The following is a 20,449-nucleotide window of genomic DNA, read 5'->3' as shown; positions in this document are numbered from 1 at the left end:
TTCGCTGATGCTGAAAATCATGTATTAAGTGTTGTAACGTGTACAAGTGATTCAACTATCTCTCTTAAGAATCTAACAGTCTATGCTCTACCTTGTCACCACTTTCTTACCCTCCTAACCTACACCTTCATCTCTCTCTCTACTATTTTCTTCATCTTTTTACACAAAAGCTAGCGCTTTCGGCCCCCGGTCAATGCAAAGCCACTTCCCAGGCAGCAGCCCACCACCGCAACACAATTGCAGACCCTTCCCTGTACAAAAAGCACCAGGGTTCGTACAACTCCATCAGTCTTTTACTGGGGATGGAAAAACTAGATTTTCAACAGCAACGACAACAACAAGCGAATTGCTACATACCTCATCCATGACCCAATCCCAAAGAACCTCAAAGACCCTCTCCTGAAAAGCTTTAAAGCAATCCAGCATTCATTCAACTCGGAAAAAAAGAGCTCATCATGAATGCGCATCCTCTGAATCACTCCCTGAAGAACTCCCTGAATCAGAATCTGCAATTTAACTCAAGGTTAGCATTTCCGCACCACAATAAACTCAGTGAAATTTAGACTCCGCAACATCAGGATTGAGCTTTACCACTTGAAGATGAAGAATCATCACTTGAACTGCTGGAGCTACTAGAACTGCTACTTGCATGGCCATTATCCTTCTCAATCTCCACTGGTGGAAAACTACTCATTGGCATCTCGTCACCAATGTCCACATCTTCATCCCCGACATCCCCTTTCTTTGGCTTCTTCGCCTCATTTACCACTTCCATTCTATCATTCCCAGGAACATCCTACACAGTAAAACACCCATAAGCAAACCATATATTTACCACAAAACCGATAAAAAGCAAAGAAACAATGGCATACTAGAAAACTAGGACAGTTCACATACCTTATTATTGCCTTCGCTGGTAGAAATAGCACCCACATTGTTGTTTATACCCATCAAAGCTTGCCGCTTTATCTTGCTAACCATCTTCTTGTAATTAGTCACAAACCGATCCAACTCCCATAACGTCTCTGTATCAACAGCCTCAATATCAAGCTCAATCTCATCACCCTCTTGCCTCAAATGCCCATTCCTCTTCCTAATAATCTGCACAACTTGCTCCATTTTCTCTTGTGGCAAACTCTGCAACCCCACTCCCAGCTTATGCTTCTCTTCGAGGCTCATCTCTCTTTTATTTGGATCCTTTGCTTTCGGTTTTGGTTGCTTCACTGGCTTCACTTGGGGCATTCTCATTGGCGAAGGCGTCCTCACCAAATTAGGGTTTTGATTCAACCCGGTTGGCTGCTGTAGTGGTTGCTGATGCATCTGGTGCCCAATTGGATCAGATTTCGCTGTAACTTGCATAAAGTCATCATCAATTTGATTAACCCTTTCTGGCTCTCCTCTAATATGATCCCACGAACTCGCTTGCACTTCTTGAACCTGATCATTCTCCTCCTCATCAAAATCCTCACCCACCTTCTCCTTAATCGGCCGATAGAAATCCTCAAATCTAGTTAAAAACTGCTCAGCGAGCATATAAACCTCATGACCCTTAGGGTTATACTTCATAGCATTATTAAAAGTCAATCTAACATCAGCAGCGAAATCCCTTGGCGATTCATAAAAATTCTTGGTCAATTTTGACTTTACCGTACCCAAATCCATTGGGCTCTTGATTATATCATGATAATCATGTAATTGCATACCAACAACATCAACTGGAGAATTAAAAATATACCCTAATTTGTGCTTCATCAATTTTGACAAAATTTGACTGCAATTCTTCATCAATTGCGCATTCTCTGGATTCGATCGCTTCAAATTGTTAAAATTTGAAGGAGCCGGAAACGGCCGCTTGTTGCCTGATACTTTCTTGTTTGTAGAGGTTTGTTTTTTGTAGCTGAAATTGGAGGATTGCCGGATCTGGGAATCGGAGGATTCGATTCTATTTTTCAACTCTCGGATCTTTTCAAGCTCATGAACCAATCGATTTTTTAGCTCGATTAATTCTTTTTTTGAATACGAGCCAACATTGAACGTCACGACTCCTCCGGTGTTGAAATCTTGGTGATTGTTCTGTGGACGGCGGTTTATCGACGACGCGTCATCTGATGCGGCTGACGGAGACTCATCGACGTCGAGGATTTGCGGTTGTTGTGGTGGTTGAAATTGGCGTTTTTTGGAGAATTTAGGGTTAGGGTTAGAGAAAGGGATCTTGCCCATGAATTTAGCTCCACCACCGCGTTGCTGTGGCTGTGGCTGGGTCCAACTGGGTTCGTTCCGGTTCGCTAAGACAGCTGACGCCATGAGTCCGGTACGATTCCGGTAGATCTCCGGTGAGCATTTAACATGAATCAAGTGGAGCGTGACTGACACGCGTTGCAGGGATTTTGCCTCCACGCGCGCCAAGAAAATATAATTGGAAACTCCCAAAAGATTAAAAATCAAACAGACGTGAAGGGTTAGGGTTTGTGAGGGATTGATTTAGAGCGAGGAAGATAGGAGGCGGGGGTAGGTTCTTAAAGGCAATGAGATCTGCCCGAAGATGTTACGGTCAAGATCTGGGCCATTGATTTTAGTTTTGTTTCTTGAGAAGCTGCCCGGTAACCTGACCGACAGACCTGTCATGGATGGTGAGGATCTGATGTCGATGACACGCGGTGGTGTTTAGAGGCGTTGGATTGTGATTTTGATTTAGGGTGAATTTGGGTTGAATTTGTCGTGAATTTAGGGTTTTTCTAGTTGTGAGGGCCCAGTGGGGTGATGAGGTGGAGGGAGAACAGCTGGGTGGTCCGGCGTAAGTGAGAAGTTAACGCGCATGTGATAATACCGTATGCATGTGAGGGTAATTGAGTCATTTGATATCTGCATCGAAGGGAAGAATGATTGGAGTGGCGGAAGTGAGGTTTCTGCTTTAATGTGATGAGATTACAAAATCACCCTTCCCCACGCAAATATAAAAGGCAGGAGTTCGTTTTTTCTCTCTGATTTGCAAATATATCAAATTTTTGTTTCCGAAAGTAATCATTGAATGCAGTGGCTGAAGAAAAAAGAATAAATAATATATGAATTTGATCTCAGGCAAATTCAGTGCAGTACAGCAGCAGTATTTCATCAAGGGGAGGTACGGCAGTTTTGATGTAATTGTTTTTTAAAGAATATTTTTATTTTGAAAATAAATTAAAATAATATATATTTTATTTTTTAATATTAACACAATAAAATAATTCAAAAATATATAATTTTTGTTTTAAAAAAATACTATTTAGAACACTATTCTAAACACAGAAAAATGGTCCGACAGTGTTTTTAGGGAGGGAAAGTGAAATTTTAGACTCCCTCTCCCTCCGTTGCCATTGCATCCGTTTTTTTTGTTTTTTTGTTTTTTTTCTGGGAAGGGCGCTTTGAAGTTCTTGTTTATATGATGACTACATTGGTCCTCGCCGCTTAGAATGCATAAATAAATACAAGTGGGTGGGTTTTACTCTCTTTTTCCCCCCGGAGCTCCTCCCTCGAGGGACTAAAACAGGTACCGCTGCTATGCATCTGTAATATTTTAACGTGATTCTGGGGTTTGAAAGAAGGGCAAAGAGCAAGGCAAGTGCCATGAACATCTCCACTGCAAGATGTAGATAACATTAGGAACAGAGAACTGATCACAGTAGTGGAGTATTTCTTGAATTGATGGCATTTGATGATGAAGCTGAAAAGCAAATCTTACATCATTGCTTCAACTGTTGGCCATGTGATGTTGATTTTGTGTGAAGAAATCCGTCTTGCCTTCTCTTCTCTCTCTCTCGAGTGGTATTCATGCAAGTGTTAAATTGAGCGACAAGCTGTCCTTTTATTTGTTGAAGTATCGGGTCAAACCCCCCCATTGAGATCGGCAGAGAAATCACGAGAATCATCATCCATTACCTCTGTCCTTTCCTAGTTCGGCCAACCTGTCCCTTCCTATCTTTCTTGTGCTTGTTTTGTTTCCATGGCAGATCTACAATAATCTACTTATCCATATCCATGTTCCTGTTTATCAAATTATAAATCCGAAATCGAGGAAGATAGCCAGGGAGGCTGATTTGGAGTTTAATCCGAGCTAGGTTTTATAATGATTCAGACCTAGTGAAACCCAGGGGATTTTACAAGTTGATCAATGTCTTGATTTATAATGTGTTTAGAAACGTGGTGGAAATGATATTTTTAAATTGTTTTAATATATTAATGTTAAAAATTAATAACTTTTAAAAAATAAAAAAACATTTTAAACACTACAATCCAAACACAGCTACGTGGTTAATTCAAGTAAATATCCAGTCCACTCAACTTTAAATAATACACGAAAAAAACTAAAACAACATTATTTAAAAGAAGATGGTTGATAGGAAGAACCGAACCGAATGGAAGACGAGTGATGTCCCACAGGTATGATTATTAATGGAGACGAGGAGTGGTTCAACTTTCAAGGATGTTTTTTTGAGGTATTCTCAATGTTTTTTGCACATTTAAGATGACAAGACACATGTTCTTCCACTGGACTTGAAAAATTAACTCGTCTATCATCATCTCTGCAAAGTCTTTAATTGCATGAACTAATTCTTTGGTCAAATATATAGTTTTGGCCTCGGATCTTGATGATTTTATTGAACACCCTTGTACCAAGTTAAATCTTTTAGCCATCAACACAATCAACGAGGCTTCCCCCATTTATTTACTGTGTAAGTATGTATATCTATAATTATTTTTTAAAATGTTTTTTATATAAAAATACATAAAAATAATATTTTTTATTTTTAAAAAATTTTGACATCAACATATTAAAATAATCTGAAAATCTAAAAAAAAAAATATTAATTTAAAACAAAAATTTTATTTTTTTAAAAAAACTTTTGACGTCAACGTATTAAAATAATCTGAAAATCTAAAAAAAAATATTAATTTAAAATAAAAATAAAATAAAATAAAAATTAATATTTTTTAAGAAAAAACTTTTAAATTTTTTAAAACAAACAGGTCTTTATTCAAGGATTTAAGCATTGGATCTTTTTTTCTCACCACCAAAAACTAATCTAAGAATCAGGTTTTTATTTCTAAACCCTGATTCAATACTTCATTTTAGAGTTTTCCAGGATGTTCATGGATATCAAAAATAAATTGTAAAAATTAAAAAATTATTATTTAAATATATTTTTAATTAAAAAAATAATTTTAAAAATATTTATTAAACACAAACAAAAAGATTACTAACAATCCTGAGACATATAACTCAATTAGTCAAGTTTTATATTTATTTTTTAAAAATTATTAATTTAAATCTTATAAAATTCAGACTATTAAAAATTTATATAATTATTAATATCATGATATATAAGATTAGTCTATACATGCAGGTACAGAGATTCAGAGATTCATTTTAATAATAAGAATAATAAAAGGACCACCAGCTAAATTAGCAAAGATTCATGAGAGTGGGTGGGGACTTGGGAGACTTGGATTCTTCTTCTTCGATCACTGCACAGAACAATAACTCGATACAACTCACCGGTCAGGTAATGGAATGTCACTATTTTTGTACATGGCTTCAGAAATCCGTACGAGTTGAAATTCCCGCCAACCAAATTGTTAAGAGTAAAAAAGAAAAAGGAAAATGACACGTGTCGCCTTTCCCACTCCCTATTTCGCTTAGCCAACCTTTTAAATTAAAAGCTAAGAGCCTCGGGGTTTTCAATGTATAAATATGCCTTTTCTTACCGTTGATTGAAACAGTGAGATTTTACTCTTACAAAAACTATCCAAATGTTTTCTTTTCAGGGTAAAATGAAATTTTCAGTAGGTTAATTTGTCATTGTTATTATAATAATAACAAAATTAATAATAGTTATAATAACTACAAGAATAATAATAGTATTAATTTATTATTTCATATTAGATTTATTAAAAATTAACTTTTATTATTTTTTTATGTATGATATTTCTGATCTAATATCTCGGATAATTGGTTTGAAAGGTTTACGTGAGATCCTTTTATATTTTTTGTTTTATTGTTTTTTTTTAAAATTTATTATTTTATATTAGTTTTTTTAAAAATAATAAATTGTTATTGAAGTATACTTTAAATCTATTGAAGAAATCAATTCAGTTCGCTCTTATGTACTCATCAAATTCTTTTTCAGCTCAAATTTTATGAAAACGTCTAAGCTGGAGAAAAGGGCCCCCATTACTCTGCTGGCTTTTTTCGTTTTACTGTTTCTTCAGTCAGAAGGGTCGAATGTCAAATGGCAATGGTGATAGGACACTATAATGGTCCTTTCCTTTGACATTTGGTCCATTTTCTAGGACCCTAATGATCAGATGCTGTGTGTTGATCTTAAAGCATAGACGAAACCGTCCAAAGGTTGTTGCTTCACAAATTTCATGTTAGTTGAGTTGTCTATACAAAGAAATTAATCCTCTTGCTCTGACAATTCTCTTTCTTTTCCCATCTTGCAGAGGTTTTGGAATCACAATCACATATTTTGTGCTGTGCTGTGCTGTTCTTGTTTCACATCAAAGAAGGGCTATGCATAATTCACTTGGTTTTTTAAAAAAAAACCTTACAGAAACACAAACCTTTTTCTTCTTCTTTTTGACGAATGAGATCATTGTCTGGAAAAGGTTTCTCAATGGTGTGAGCTGCTTCGCTTTGGTGTTTGATTTGGAGAAATGGCCCAAGAAAACCCTGTATTTTGGAGGGCAAGTTGTTAGAGTCAATATCACAATTGGATGCATGTGGCATCTCTTGTTGATGAACTCGACAGAGAGATCTTGAGGTTCCAACATGGTATCAGGCAATAGGTTTTAATGAATCTGACAATTTTCAAACCCAGATTCCTCCACATTTTTAGAACATATTCTTTGAGTACTGATTCCATGATACATCTACTGTTGCCGGCCAAACTAATTTGGAAGTGCACAACTTATGAAAACTTCACCGCATATCTGTATACTCCATTGCTGCAGAATCTATGCACTTAAGACATAAAGAAAGACTGTTAATAATCTTATTATTTGTTCATGATGTTAAGCTTCACAAAAGAAATTGAGAAGATGGATATAAGCCTCGAAAGCAAGGCCAGTGAAACTTTTTTTTGACAATTCAGAAATCAGAATCCCCCTAAAGCATGTCGAGATTTTGAACACTTTGACATCCAAAAATGCTGATGTGTCATTTTCAGGAATCCTTGAGAAGCTGCTAAAATCTGAGAAGTGAGTTGGATAAATGCTTTGGCAACCAGCCCTGATGGATGCGCAGATGGCAATCCAGGTAATCGTAACAGCGGGGATTACCTCTGTTCAAGGGAGCATAGTACTGACAGGAAAGGGTTTATGAGCAACATCGTATACGAATTACTAGTAGCATTCAAAATCTCATTTTTGTGAAAATCGTGAGTTTTGGATTGATGAGGCAATCCCCATTTATATATGTACAGTGACTTGAATAAATTGAAGTGTCTAGATCATAATACCAGGTATACTTTGCCAAGTTTTATTTTGCTGGGCAGCTGGCTTGGCCTTACTAACTAACCAAATACTGTTGTTATACGTTATATAATTCAGTTTTGATATGCTGATGAAGTTTTTGGTCTATTCCTACCTAGCACACAGCAGCACAAAGTTCTGAACTATCCATGCTGAATTTCCTGAAAGAAAGTGATGATCTCTTCAAACTTCAGACCTTGTTAAGTTACATCAGTTTATTTTTTAAAAGCATATTGAATCGACATTTCATCTCTACCACTCCTGCTGCTAATCTATATGCAAAAGGGTAGCATCTGATATTAATTATGAAGATAAAAGGTAAATGGGAAAACTACATCCTGAATGTGCCAAAGCTAAATCCTGGTCACCGAAATGCACTAGAAAGATACTTCAAGATCAATAAAAGATAAATTTAATCCGAAAAAATATATGAAGGGATATTATAAGATAGCGGAATCATATTGCATACTCATCAATCAATTGTTTTATCTATATAATCAAACAAACACCTTTACATGTGTCCTAATATAACACACATAAAAACTCTTTGTGCCGTATAATCACAGGCATCATTAGGTGACGAATACAACTGCAGGGTCACAGCAGCACTCATCCAAGAGACAGCAGCAACATAAAGCTGCCAGACTGCAAATCACATGTACGATAAAAAGAACAATCTTTAGATCATCAACATGACAACTACTGCAGAGTTATGAGCATGTAGCAAATATAGAATTCATACCATCCCTCAAGAAAGCCTACTTGCCGTCACGGGAGGCGGCCCTTGATAAACTCCTGCATCATATTATTCTGGCCAAGAAAAACTAAAATTGCAAAAAAAAAATAAAAAATAAAAAAATTGGTGCGCGTAGCTTGCTTAGGATCCATTCAATTCTGCCGATTTATTTTGCATCTGTAAAATTAGTTTGTAAGCAAGGAAGCTGCCATCTAACCGTCGAAGCTAAGATTGGATTATCATTAGTACCATGATGACAAGAAGAAAAAAGTTCTCAGTCCATGACTTGGGATTAAATGCTGACAATGATGCATCTGTATGTATGGTGCAACATGCAAGTGCCTTAATTGATGACAGTAACATATAACCACCAGTACTGATGACAAAGAATTGTCATTCAAAGAGGAATAAGAAAGAAAAAATAAAACAAGTAATACCTTGAGGGTGGTACGGATAACCATACTTGGGGTCATTCATATTGGCAAAAGACAGATCAAAAACCAAAAAGAGTTGATGGAAGATGGGGTTTGTGGGCTTAGACGCTTGGCCTCTTTATCTGTGCAAGAAAGCTGAGGGAATATCTTGTGAGGAAAGGAACAGAAAGCTCCAGAGAGACATATCTGTCAAGTATTGCTAGCACCCCTAAAGTATAAACTATATATGCATTGGATGAACTGGAACATGTCCATTTTCAGACGGTCATCCTCTGCATTTGTGATGATTTAAAATTCTAATGAACTACGTTAATGTATTTTTTTAAATAATCACTGGGCGTTTTGTTAGTTCAGCTATGTTTTAATCGGTGGATACTGGGGAAGGATAGATATCTACACTATAGGCATGCAAATTGGAAAGCAATCGTGTTGCTCTAGATTTTAAGTTCTCCTTAAAAGAGGCCTAACCACCTGTTAAGATTGATCTGTTCCGGTCTGCATCCACTGTGCTAAATATTCCTACAGAAATGGAAAGCTTTCACATTAGCTTCCGGTTTGTAAGCGCGTATTAGTGGTCTTCATCAAGAATATTGAGTCCCTCTAGCAAATGTTCCTTGCACACTGTAAGACTTGTGTGGTTATCTTTTTCTCTTTTTTTTTGTATTAATATAAGTATTCGAATACCTTGCATGTAATTCGGCTAATACTACTGATCCTGAGAGTACCTTGTGTGGTTGTTTTATTAGCATGGTTGCAGGCTGAGTCCGTTTGGCAATTCATAGTTTTTTTTTGCTTTTTTCATTTCTTTTCAATAACCAGATTAGAACTGCGTTTAGTGAAACACGGGATCATCAAGAAATGATACCCATGTTTCCATTTCTGGCAATACTGTTTATCACTTGCCACGGTGCTTTGAGCACCTGAAAAATGTCTCTCTCTCTCTCTCTCTCTCTCTCTCTCTCTCTCTCTCTCTCTATATATATATATATATATATATATATATATATATATATATATATATATATATATAAAGAAACGATTCTCTTAGTTATGCTCTCATCACTTTACAGGGAATTCCATTTCACTTTATTCCCTTTTCCTCTAATAAAACAACTTATACCTTTCATCTTGTTGCAGGCCCCCCCTTATACAGCTCAACGTTTCTAGACATTCATGGTCTTTATGCATGCATTTTCTTTTGTATATCGTGTTTTCACTAGCAATGTCATGCCCTGCATTTTTCAGATGTGATAAAACTGATGTGTAAGATGAATACGCGAAGCTTTCACCATGCATTTTGGCTCTACTAGCTATGCTTCTGAAAGGTACCAGCTACCAAGCAGTATCCTCTTTCTTCGGTGAGCTATGAACCTTGGATGTGCTGTCCTGTCAATTATCAACGTAATGTGCAAACAAAAATACTTTTTGGAAATAGAGTGAGTCTAAATCCAATATTTCAAATTCTAAATCTACACCAACTGTATGTGCAATCTAGTGTGGAGGATCAAAGTAGACAAAAGCAGCGCATGAATTATTAAAGGGTGTTGATACCTTGTGTTCATATTGCAAAAATTAAAGCAGGTAAACATTTTTATTTATATAAATCATATACATAAAATGAATTGATCTTTATAGAAGTGGTCAAAATTAAAACCTTGGAATATACGAACGATACCTATAAGAGCTTGCACCATGCTGTAATTACATTTCAAGTCCACATTACGAGCACCAGATTGAGTGGATAATGAAAAACTAGATAATTTACCCGCCTTATATTGCAGTTTGGATAAAAAAAAATGAATATAAAAAAAAATTAAAAATTACTAATGTGGTTTTTAATAAAAAAAAATAAATTAAATCATGTGTAGATTGATATGATATGACTCAGTCAATTTGTCAGGTTCAAAAGCAACCTGGACAAATAATAAAAATATAGTTTCACTCAAAAAAAATTCAAAATGATTTTTTTTAATATTGAGACAACAACATATTAAATCATCTTGGATTCACCAGTAAAATCCATAATCTGGATCATAAGACCGTAATAGCCTTTTAGAAAGTAACTCAATATTAAAAGATAAAATTAAAAAAATCAATTAAAAAAAGATAAAAAAACTCAAGTCAACCAGTTTTAACCCACCGAATATGTGACTTGGATCATAAAACTGAAATAACCCCGTAGAAAGCAAATTAAAACAAATAATGACATGTAATCTCTAGTAAACATAATATTAAAAAATAAATCAAACAAAATAAAGCATTGTTACGTGAGAAAGTGAACAATGAATTTATCTTTTCTTTTATTTATTTTTTAACAATAACAACAACAACAATAAATGAGTGAGAAAGTTATTTTTGGAGGAAAAATTTCCATTTCCTTATAAATTTTGTATTTATAAAAACATATTTTTTTTTAAAAAAAAATCATCGTAATGTAAGTGGCTATATGAAAAAATAAAGTGTCAGAATAATTAATTTATAAAAACCTTATAAAATTAACAATCAAAAGACTATTTAATTCATATTAGGCTAAAATATATTTTTTTAAAAAAACCATTGCACATGCATATACATAGAAAAGTGTATTCTCATATGGTTAAAGCTCATTTTGATATAAAACACCTCTAAAATATAATAGAAACCTAATTTATCTCATTTTAAATCAATCACCCTAAAATAACTTTAAAAATAAAAAATCAAATCGTATTTAAAGTCTCGATTTACTTTTTTTTTGGAATGTTAATTAGCAAAACACCATCATTGAACTTTTTTTTTCAAGACAAACTCATGGACACTAAATTTAGCCTTATTGTGGCTAAAACATGACAAAGCAATTTTTTTCTCTTTCCTTGTCATTTTCCATCAACTTTCTCTCTCTTATTTCAAAACTCATGGACTGAAAGTGATAAAAATAAAGCTTGGGGATCAAAAAAGAAAACTATCAAATTTGAAGGACCGAGTTGTGAGAAAACAAAAATATCAAAAACAAGGTTATTTTGTACCCCAAGACTCATCAACATTGTTCATGTCAATACAACGCTACAACAGTCATATGAACAATGTTGTTGAGTCTTAGGATACAGTAAAACCATGTTTTCACATAGCATGTTAAACTATAGTGATATGAATTGTGATGATGAGTCTTAGGATATAGTAAAACTCGGTTTCATGTAGTATATTTTATAATTATAATTATAATTAACAGAAAAGCTAAATCGCGTAGCAAAAGTCATGTTTATCAAGACTTTTAAGACTATGGATTGGAACAGTATCCTGAGCCAACATACCCTTTCAGTTTTTTTTTCATGCTCGATCTCTACCTTTCATGCTAAGGTTCTCTCAAGCTTCATGTGACTGGGTTTGCTACCTATTTACCCTCACATTAGGTCTCTCTCCTGTATTGGAAAAGTTGTTGTGGTTTGCTTGGGGAATAACATCACATTTGTTTTAGACAAAGATTTCCACTCTCAGCATGTGATTTTATTGTGCCTCAAGTTGTGCTCTTCTTTTAGTCTAACCAGAATTTAGTTTTTTCCTATTCTTTTTAAGTTTGCAGGCAAGGCATTTTCTTTTGGTTTGCCTTTCGTTGTCTAAGTGCATGTGATGGGCTTTTGTTGGAGGTGTTTTTGGTTTTTCCTTTTTATGGTTTTTTGACATGGTGATATGTCAGTTCTTGAGTCTTTATGGTAAGGATTTTTCTTGGGGTTGAGTTATAAGGTTTCCAGATTGCTTTTCATTTTTGTGTTTCTATTACTTTTAAATTTAGGCATTACTCTTTGGTCATTTGTTGTTGCACCATTAGTTTAGTCATCTTATTTTTCTCTATTGCCTCTTCTATTATCTCTATTATTTTAGTTTTCTAATACTTCCTTTTTTTATCGTTGCTTCTTTCAGATGCTCTTAGTTTTTAAATGTTGTACATGTGCCTTTTTTATTATTAAACCTATTGCCCTTCACTGCTGTCAAATTGCTATTGTAGCTGAGGTTAACTGATCTTTGTACTGGGTTTTTGCTTAGTTATTTTAAACATTCTTCTCATTGTGCAGTTCGTACATATCCTCTACATTAACATTAGTGCTTTCTACAAGATTTAGCTGGGGTGCAATGTTATTTTATGTTGAAATTTGCATATATTTCTTTCGTTGCTGGCAAGGTTCCCAACTTTACTTTTTCTTTCATTGTGTTCCATTATACTTTAAGCTTTATATGTTGCTCTTTTGTCTTTGCTTTTTTAGTTTCTTCTTTGTTCCTCCCTTCATTGCATTTTTAATATGATTTGTGTTGTGCATTTATTTTCAACAGCTTTGTTGAGCCTTTCTAGTCTTTTTTCTAGTCAGATAATTGCTTTGTTAGGATTACGACTTGCATGTCTTCCTCTGCTGTTCTGTGTAAGTTTTTCTCGCTTGGAAGGTTTATTACAGTCTTTTTTGTGCTTGCTTGGATGTTGATGGGTCATGATTTTCTAAACCCCCTCATTCAAAGGCCATCACACGAAAGTCATAACCCAAAATAAGGTTATGTTTTTTGCGCGCCCAAACTCCAAGTCGGGCCATAACATGTTCGCGCCGAACTTCTCTTGGGTTCAGCTGTACACTTGGGTTTAGCGTGCAAGTTAAACCTATCTCCTCTTAGGTTCAGCGTGCAAGCTGAACCCACATATACCTGAGTTCAGTGTATAGCTTAAAAGTAACCTCACTCTAAGTCTCCTCTACTCTAGGCTTGGTCTAGTGATTATGATACCCATCACATTCCATTAATTATGAACAAGCAGTCTAGACTTATATTAATGAGATGTGATGGCATGAACAATGGAATAATATTATTTTACTATTATGAGATTACATCTTTATCCCTCATATGTCGTATGAAGCAAGTCAAGATAAATAATATAAAAGAAAGCTTGAGTACACTGAAAAAAGGTTTGAAACCTTATGCTCTCAGACATAAACACATTCTTTCTCTTCTTCTCTCACACCTACATCCTCTTTTACATCTCTTTCTTCTCTATCTTCATAAAAGTTCATTAATACCTTCATTAATGTCTTTTTATCACACAAAATACCTCGTATTGACTTGATCTTTGGAGGGTCTCTAAGGGACTTTGTGCAGGTATTCATTCAAGAGAAGATTTACAACCCTTGAAGATATCCATTAAAAAGGAAGCTGATACAGTTTGAAAGTTAAGGTCATAGAACATATTGTGAATGATCTACAAGGGTCTTCGGGAATAATTCCTTCCAGAATATTCCCTGTGATTTTATAGCCTTATTAGATGTGTTTGTAGTTAGTTTTTTTCTTTTCAATGAGCTTCAAGAAACTTGACCTCTTCTGTTGTAGCTTTGTTGTGCTTTACTTTTTGCCTCTCTATTTTTTCCCATGCCTTTGAACTTACCAGCAATGGCATTGTTTGCGAGAAGTTTGTTTTTAAAATTATTTATCCTTTGTTTTCTTCCTTTTTAAAGGCAGACAGATTTGCAGATTCCCCTCTTTTTTATAGTTCATCCATATTGTCGTATGCGTATATGCTTTTCATGGCTAACCTTTTGATGCCAGTAATTGGTTGGTGCAACATTGAATATGTCTTCAGTTTAACACCTTGCTTGAAATAATTAGTTAGTTAAGTTAAATTTGTTGTTATAGCTCTGTTATTTATATGCTCAGAGATTTATTGTCAATGTGGAGCACATAAACTGCTTTATAGGCTTTCATTTGATTTTTTTTTTCCTTTATATGTTAACAACATGGAGCCCATAACAAAGTGTAGAAATTCAAATTGTTTCTTTGATTTCTTTGTTAGTTAGGTTTGATAAGTTTGATTGGCTTTCTTTTGGAAAAAAAAGAAATAAAACCTTGGTTACAGGTCCACCCAGGTAAATAAATGATGTAGGTTCTGTTGAAAAATTCTTCATTCACAACATAAATGTCTTTGGAATTGTGGTTTGGTGGTTGAAGAACAAAATAAAGACGATGACCACAACATTTGGATCTTGGAATTTTAAAACAAGGAGACAAAGTGGCAGCGACTTAGTTCTGTGCATCCTCAATTAAGATGGGGGGCTAAGGGATTTTATTGCTTTTTTTAGCATGAATAATTTTGTAAGAACTACATGTAGTTGAGCTGAGATTGATAACGGTTATAAGCATGTTAGTTTTACTTTGACAAGAAAAGCAATATCCAGATGGTGTGTTTACTTGCTAGGATTAAGAGTTTTTTAAGCAGTAGGGGGTCATTATCATTGTTAAGTTGTCTTTGTTTGGGCTACATCTTAAGAGGCTAAAAAACTAACAATTTAGTGTTTTTAAATTGATTATGAAAACAAGTTGTCTTGTTTACATTGTTAGTCATTTTGTGTATAGCCATTAATTGTTTTTTAGTGTTTTTTTCCCATAAGTTTAGCTATCCTATTCTTTTAATTCCATTTATAAAAATCATGTTATGATTGTTTCAAGTGGTTGTATGTTAAATTTACCCAAAGTGATTTGTTATTTTAAGGACTTTTTCTTTATATCTTTAAGATGTATTGTTTTTGGACTAGATTACGATGTTTGTACACACACACACTAGTTTTCATATAACGTGTGGAAAGCATACATTGATATTTTTCCTTTTTCGTTGCTAAATTAGTATTTTCCAGATGTGGATCTTAAAAAGTTATTATTTACACAGTAATTCTCATGAATGATTTTAAGTAGTTAGACGTGGATTTGTCACAGACAAATTACATGAATGACCTAACAAATAAATTTATGGATCAATAGAACAGATTTAAACCCAAGAGTAGGTTTGATTGCGCCTTACCATAATAATGGCTCGAATGGACTATAACTTTTAATCCGACTGGAGACCATTTTCTTTAAAGTAGTCATAGAATCACTACTCTAATTGTCGGATCTTAAAATTTAAAAAACCTCATTCTAGGATCCTGGTTTTTGAAGTTTTATAGTTTTCCTTACAAACTAGTCAACCAATTTAATAAATTGATTGACCAGTTTAACAAACTAGTCAACTAGTTTGCCTTGAATTTCAATAGATTTTGCAGTGTACAACTATGATTTCACATCAATTAATTTTATCTTTTTCACAGTTTCCAACCACGATATAAAATGGATGGATGTCTTGATTGGAAACCACCACATTTAATTAAATGTTGCGGTTTGGAACATACAAAAATGTGTTGTTTTACCAAAACTTTTTGCATCCATATCATTTCATCATTTATTTGTATATTAAAATAATATTTTTATTATTATTTTTTAAAATTTATTTTTAACATCAATAAATTAAAATATATAAAAACATTAAATAAATATTTTTAAAATAAATAAAGAAAGTTACTATTACAATAATCATCCACCACAAAGCAAAAGTCAAGATTAAGATATCATCCACTATCAACCTCGAACTAACCACCTAAGTAAAATAATTATTTAGGAACACAAAAGGAACATGTTACTTCAGAGAAAAAGGGAAATCACTTTCAACAGCAGAAAAATTCCGGAAGAATAGTAGAGAGAGAGAGAGAGAGAGAGAGGAGAATCTTTCGGATAATATTTGCTGGATTGAAACTAGTGACACCAGCCAAACTAAGCCTTTTAAAAAACCTAGGTGAGAAACTATCTGTTAACAATTTTTAAAATAAAATTAAAAAAATGGAGTGTAAATTCCACATTTCAATGCTGGGAATAATGTTGCTGGATTGAAACCAGACAAGTGGACCTATCATGATCAAGATCAACCAAATAACTAATCAAAAAGACATTAGCATTTAGCACAACCAATCAACAACAAGAAATCAACAAAAAGTCAAACAAACTACTAGCGTTACGGTGATAATAAACTCATTTCATCTCCGCCACCACTGCGTACAAAAAGTTGGACAGTAAAAAATAAAAAAACTTTTTTAACTTGCAAAACACATCTGCATATCTATTATATATATATATATATATATATATATATATATATATATATATAATCACACTGAAGTCTGCGTCACCTTTGTTGTAACAACCTTGACTTCAGGAGCCAATTGCCCACCACCGCCGACGTGTCTCATCTCACCACCACCAATACCTTGAAACTGTGGTGGCATCTGCTGCTGCTGCTGCAGCTGCTGGTGGTGCACTACACCACCTGCCGCAGTGTAGTAAACCTGTCTACCAACCGCACTATCATACGCTACCTGTGCATATCCGCCATCATTCACTGCTACCCCAGGCCCACTGGGCCTCATCACTCCCATGGGACCCATCGGTGGTGGGGGCTGATGGTGTTGTGGGACCACATTATATACCGGCTGCTCCCTGTAAACATCAGGACCATGCCCTGGAGCACCCATTCTCTGCATGTAATATCCTTGACCCGTTTGTCCGGTAACCTGTCGCATTACTTGAGGTGCGTGATAAGCAGTTCCTTGAGCTGGACCCGATATCATATAAACGGGTTGCTCCATTTGACCCGGTGCAGTGGTCACCGCCACGGCTGCCGGAAACCCACCTCCAGCAGCCTGTTTCTCCGGCCAATAACCCGGTGGAGCAGTCACCTGGGGTGGCATTGTCACGGGTAGATTCGCCGGAGACACCTTTTCAGGCAATTTTTGCATGTAATAATCACCGCCAGCGGCAGCATAACCACCAACCAAATTCTCATCGCTGTTTTTTCTATTACACCCAATTGATTGCTCATGTTCTCTAATTTGCATTCTCTGCAAGTGGGCCTGCAAATTCGAAGGATCCGACCCAATAAACCTGTCATCATGACCAGACCCAACATGGATTTCAGGCAAATCTGGCACTTTAACAGGCGGAGGCGGTGGTGGAGCTCCTTTATCTAAACCAAATAAGAAATCAACGTTATTCGCTGGCGTTTTGGTTGCTTCCACAACCTGACTCGGACCCGAATTCAAAGCCTCAACAAAGCGCTCCCGATCCGATTTGCCACCATCGGACCCGAAACTTGCATGTGACGGGTTAACCGGGAAAAGAAACAACCTCATGCGAGCAGGCTTAGCAGAGGCACGATAAAGACGATCATACTCATGCATCATGTGTTCTAGATCATCATCATTAGTGACAGATATTAAAGCGTCAAGATCTTCACCTGGGAGCTGGTACTTGAACGCCACGTCGGTGTCACCACAAAGAGCTGAGAGTTTGCTTATCATGACAGGGAATTTAAGGTTTCGATCAACCGCAAGGATTTTGGTCTCTCCACCTATGTAAGAAAGCTGGTTGTCATGCGGACGCGGGTGGATCTTGCCCCCATAACTACACATGAACTTAACTTTGTAGTTTTGAGATTGTTGCGATTGTTCTTCCCATGGTGTCGGGTTGTCAAAATCAATTTCACGAGATCTGGGCGACGAGTCGCCTGAATCCGGGTATGAATTAAAAGAATAGTTGTTTTCCATGAAGAAATTTTTTTGGTAGAAAATAGAGTCCTGTGGCTTTTTGTGCGCGCTGGATAGTTAGCAAGCCATGATACTTGAGGAGGAGGGGAGAGAATCCGAGCGGACTAGACAAATCTTTTATAGATCTTTTTCGTTTTGCTGTGGGCACTGAAGGTTTGATGGACTTTTTGTGCAATGTGCAGTTTTATTGGGTGTTTGGGACAGGTGGTGGTGTGAGAAATGGGGAGGGACGGAATAGAGTGAAACACGGTTCCAGAGGGAGAGTTCAGTACAAGGGTTAGATGGACTTTCTGGGTAGAGTGGTGGGGTCCCGATGAGCATCGATTGAGAGGGTGAAAGAGAAAGTGATAAGACAGTGACGTGTTGACCGGGGGAGGGTGAGGGAGGAGCTGGAGGGTAACTTTGGTAATTATCTTTTAAAATCTTTTATTTTAAAATATATAAAAATAATATTCTTTTATATTTAAAAGATTATTTTAAATATTATAAATTAAAATGATTCAAAAATATAAAAAATAATTAACACGTGCCAGCTGGGAAGTGAAGCATGCGGAAAACACTCCAATCAGTTGAAAAGGGTTAGTTGAGATGTACACTCCAAAGAAAGGATTAGATTAGTAGATTGATCAGAATGCTGATATTTCCCTCTCGGAGGATACGTTTTTTGATATGCTACTCTACATTATCCTACAGGTATATATATATATATATAGAGAGAGAGATCTTATGAATGCATTGATGCGATTTTTCTGTCGGACAATAAAATATATTTCAGGTAATTTATTGTTTTAACCTTTATGTATTTTAATGTGACAATCTTAAATTATATTTTTATATTGACTTGATGTATTTAATAAAATATATTTATCAAAATAATCTAAAATTCAGATTTTTAAAATGTAAAGTAGAAAATCACTAGTACATGTCGGAATGACTGGTTTAAAATTGGATATTAAATAAAGCTGTGAAGGAAATAGTCCTCGTAGTAAAATATAGCTTGAAAATATTTTTATAGTTAAAAAGCTAAAAAGATGCTCCTAATTTCAGAAATGGACGAGTATGGGCAATGTTGGGATAACGGGGAGTAGAAGCAAACAGCTCTAGATTTTTAGTTGTTTATAGTAAATTTAATCTTGTTTGTTTTTATATTTTAAAAATGTTTTAAAAAAATTTAAAATTTTAGTCAAATAATAGCATTTACATCTAATAGCATTCACTCTAAACAAGTTTTAAAAAACTCTCATGATGACTCTGTCAAAGATCTCATAACAAGAAGCTGATCTTTTATCACATTCTAACAAAAAAGTTAAGTTAGTTTTATGGAAACAATCTGTATTGAAGGAAGCTAATTCTCATTTGGCAAAAGAGCCAAAAGAAATAAATGAAGGTTTCAGTTATCAAGACTCTTTTATGAGAGACTCTTTTTTGAATTAAAAGATGGTTGAACAATGCAAAGAGAAGAGTATATCTCAGAAGATGATGAAGATAACTAACTTAAGTGTGAGACTTCATTAGAGAAATTAAACCTTAAACCCTAGTGGATGCGGGTATACCAATTCAATTGGTAGATCTAATTATTCATTGTATTGAGACAAGCAGTTTAAGTGTTTCATGGAATGATAGTCCTTATTCTAGTTTCACAACTTTGAGAGTTATTCGTTAATGTGATATCCTCTCTCCGTATATTTTTGTTTGTGTCTGGAAAGACTATCCCAACTTATTTGTCAAACGGTTGAGTTGGGTGCATAAAATCCTTTTTAGGTACATAGAAAGAGACCTAAGTTGTCTCATTCATGCTTTGTGTACAACATGTTGTTTTTTTGTTGAAGTTAATGAGTACCAAATAAAGCTAGTTATAAACTACTTGAATTTTTTTTGTGATGCTTCAAGATAAAAGGTGAGCGTTGACAAAACAACGATGTCTTGCTCTAAAAATATCTCTCACGCGGTGGAAAAACATTAAATCGAATGAGTGGGTTTACTATTACTAGAGATCCTAGGAAGTATTTGAGGGTACCTATATTACATCAAAGGATTGACAAGCACACGTATAGTTACTTAATTGAGAATATGCATCAGAAGTTGGCTAGCTAGAAAGCTAAGAGTTTATCATTAGTAGAAAGAATTACACTTTGTAAATCATTCCTTGCAACGGTTCACTTATATATAATGCAATCCTCTCTCATTCCAAAATCAATATGTATGGATATTGTGAAAATACATTGAATGTTTATATGGGGGGGTAATGAAGGAGGCAATATAGTTCACATTATTATTTGGAATGTTTTATCCCCACTTAGATTGGAGGGAGGTTTAGACTTTAAGAAAATGCATCTGATGAATAAGGTTTTTTTTATGAA

The 20,449-nt window shown here is 35.0% G+C and overlaps 2 protein-coding genes and 1 long non-coding RNA gene across 3 annotated transcripts; all 3 read right to left on the bottom strand.

Annotated features, from left to right (window-relative positions):
- Nucleotides 1-2,500, bottom strand: LOC133699889 (transcription factor GTE7-like). Its single transcript, XM_062123400.1, has 4 exons — nt 898-2,500; nt 592-796; nt 358-506; nt 1-251 (listed from the first exon to the last, which is right to left on the bottom strand). Exons 1-3 carry the CDS (start codon nt 2,302-2,304, stop codon nt 454-456), a joined length of 1,665 nt encoding a protein of 554 aa, XP_061979384.1. The 5' UTR covers nt 2,305-2,500; the 3' UTR covers nt 1-251; nt 358-453.
- A 5,420-nt stretch (nt 2,501-7,920) lies between these two features.
- Nucleotides 7,921-8,838, bottom strand: LOC133704547 (uncharacterized). The gene is made up of 2 exons (XR_009844085.1): nt 8,252-8,838; nt 7,921-8,154 (listed from the first exon to the last, which is right to left on the bottom strand). It is a non-coding gene; the product is annotated as an uncharacterized LOC133704547 (long non-coding RNA).
- Nucleotides 8,839-16,420: 7,582 nt separating this feature from the next.
- LOC133673990 (uncharacterized) lies at nt 16,421-18,306 on the bottom strand. Its single transcript, XM_062094951.1, has one exon. The coding sequence runs from the start codon at nt 18,087-18,089 to the stop codon at nt 16,656-16,658; it is 1,434 nt and encodes a 477-aa protein (XP_061950935.1). The 5' UTR covers nt 18,090-18,306; the 3' UTR covers nt 16,421-16,655.
- Between the last annotated feature and the right edge of the window lie 2,143 nt (nt 18,307-20,449).

This window comes from Populus nigra, chromosome 1 (genome assembly GCF_951802175.1).
Source record: "Populus nigra chromosome 1, ddPopNigr1.1, whole genome shotgun sequence".
In the NCBI taxonomy this organism is placed as follows: Eukaryota; Viridiplantae; Streptophyta; class Magnoliopsida; order Malpighiales; family Salicaceae; genus Populus; species Populus nigra.
This window is presented reverse-complemented; position numbering and strand designations above follow the sequence as displayed.

Coding starts and splice junctions, on each gene's coding strand:
- LOC133699889 (XM_062123400.1), bottom strand. CDS start 2,304: ATGGCGTCAGCTGTCTTAGCGAACCGGAACGAACCCAGTTGGACCCAG. Junction 797..897: donor CCAGCGAAGGCAATAATAAG/GTATGTGAACTG, acceptor TTTACTGTGTAG/GATGTTCCTGGGAATGATAG. Junction 507..591: donor TGATTCTTCATCTTCAAGTG/GTAAAGCTCAAT, acceptor GTTAAATTGCAG/ATTCTGATTCAGGGAGTTCT.
- LOC133673990 (XM_062094951.1), bottom strand. CDS start 18,089: ATGGAAAACAACTATTCTTTTAATTCATACCCGGATTCAGGCGACTCG.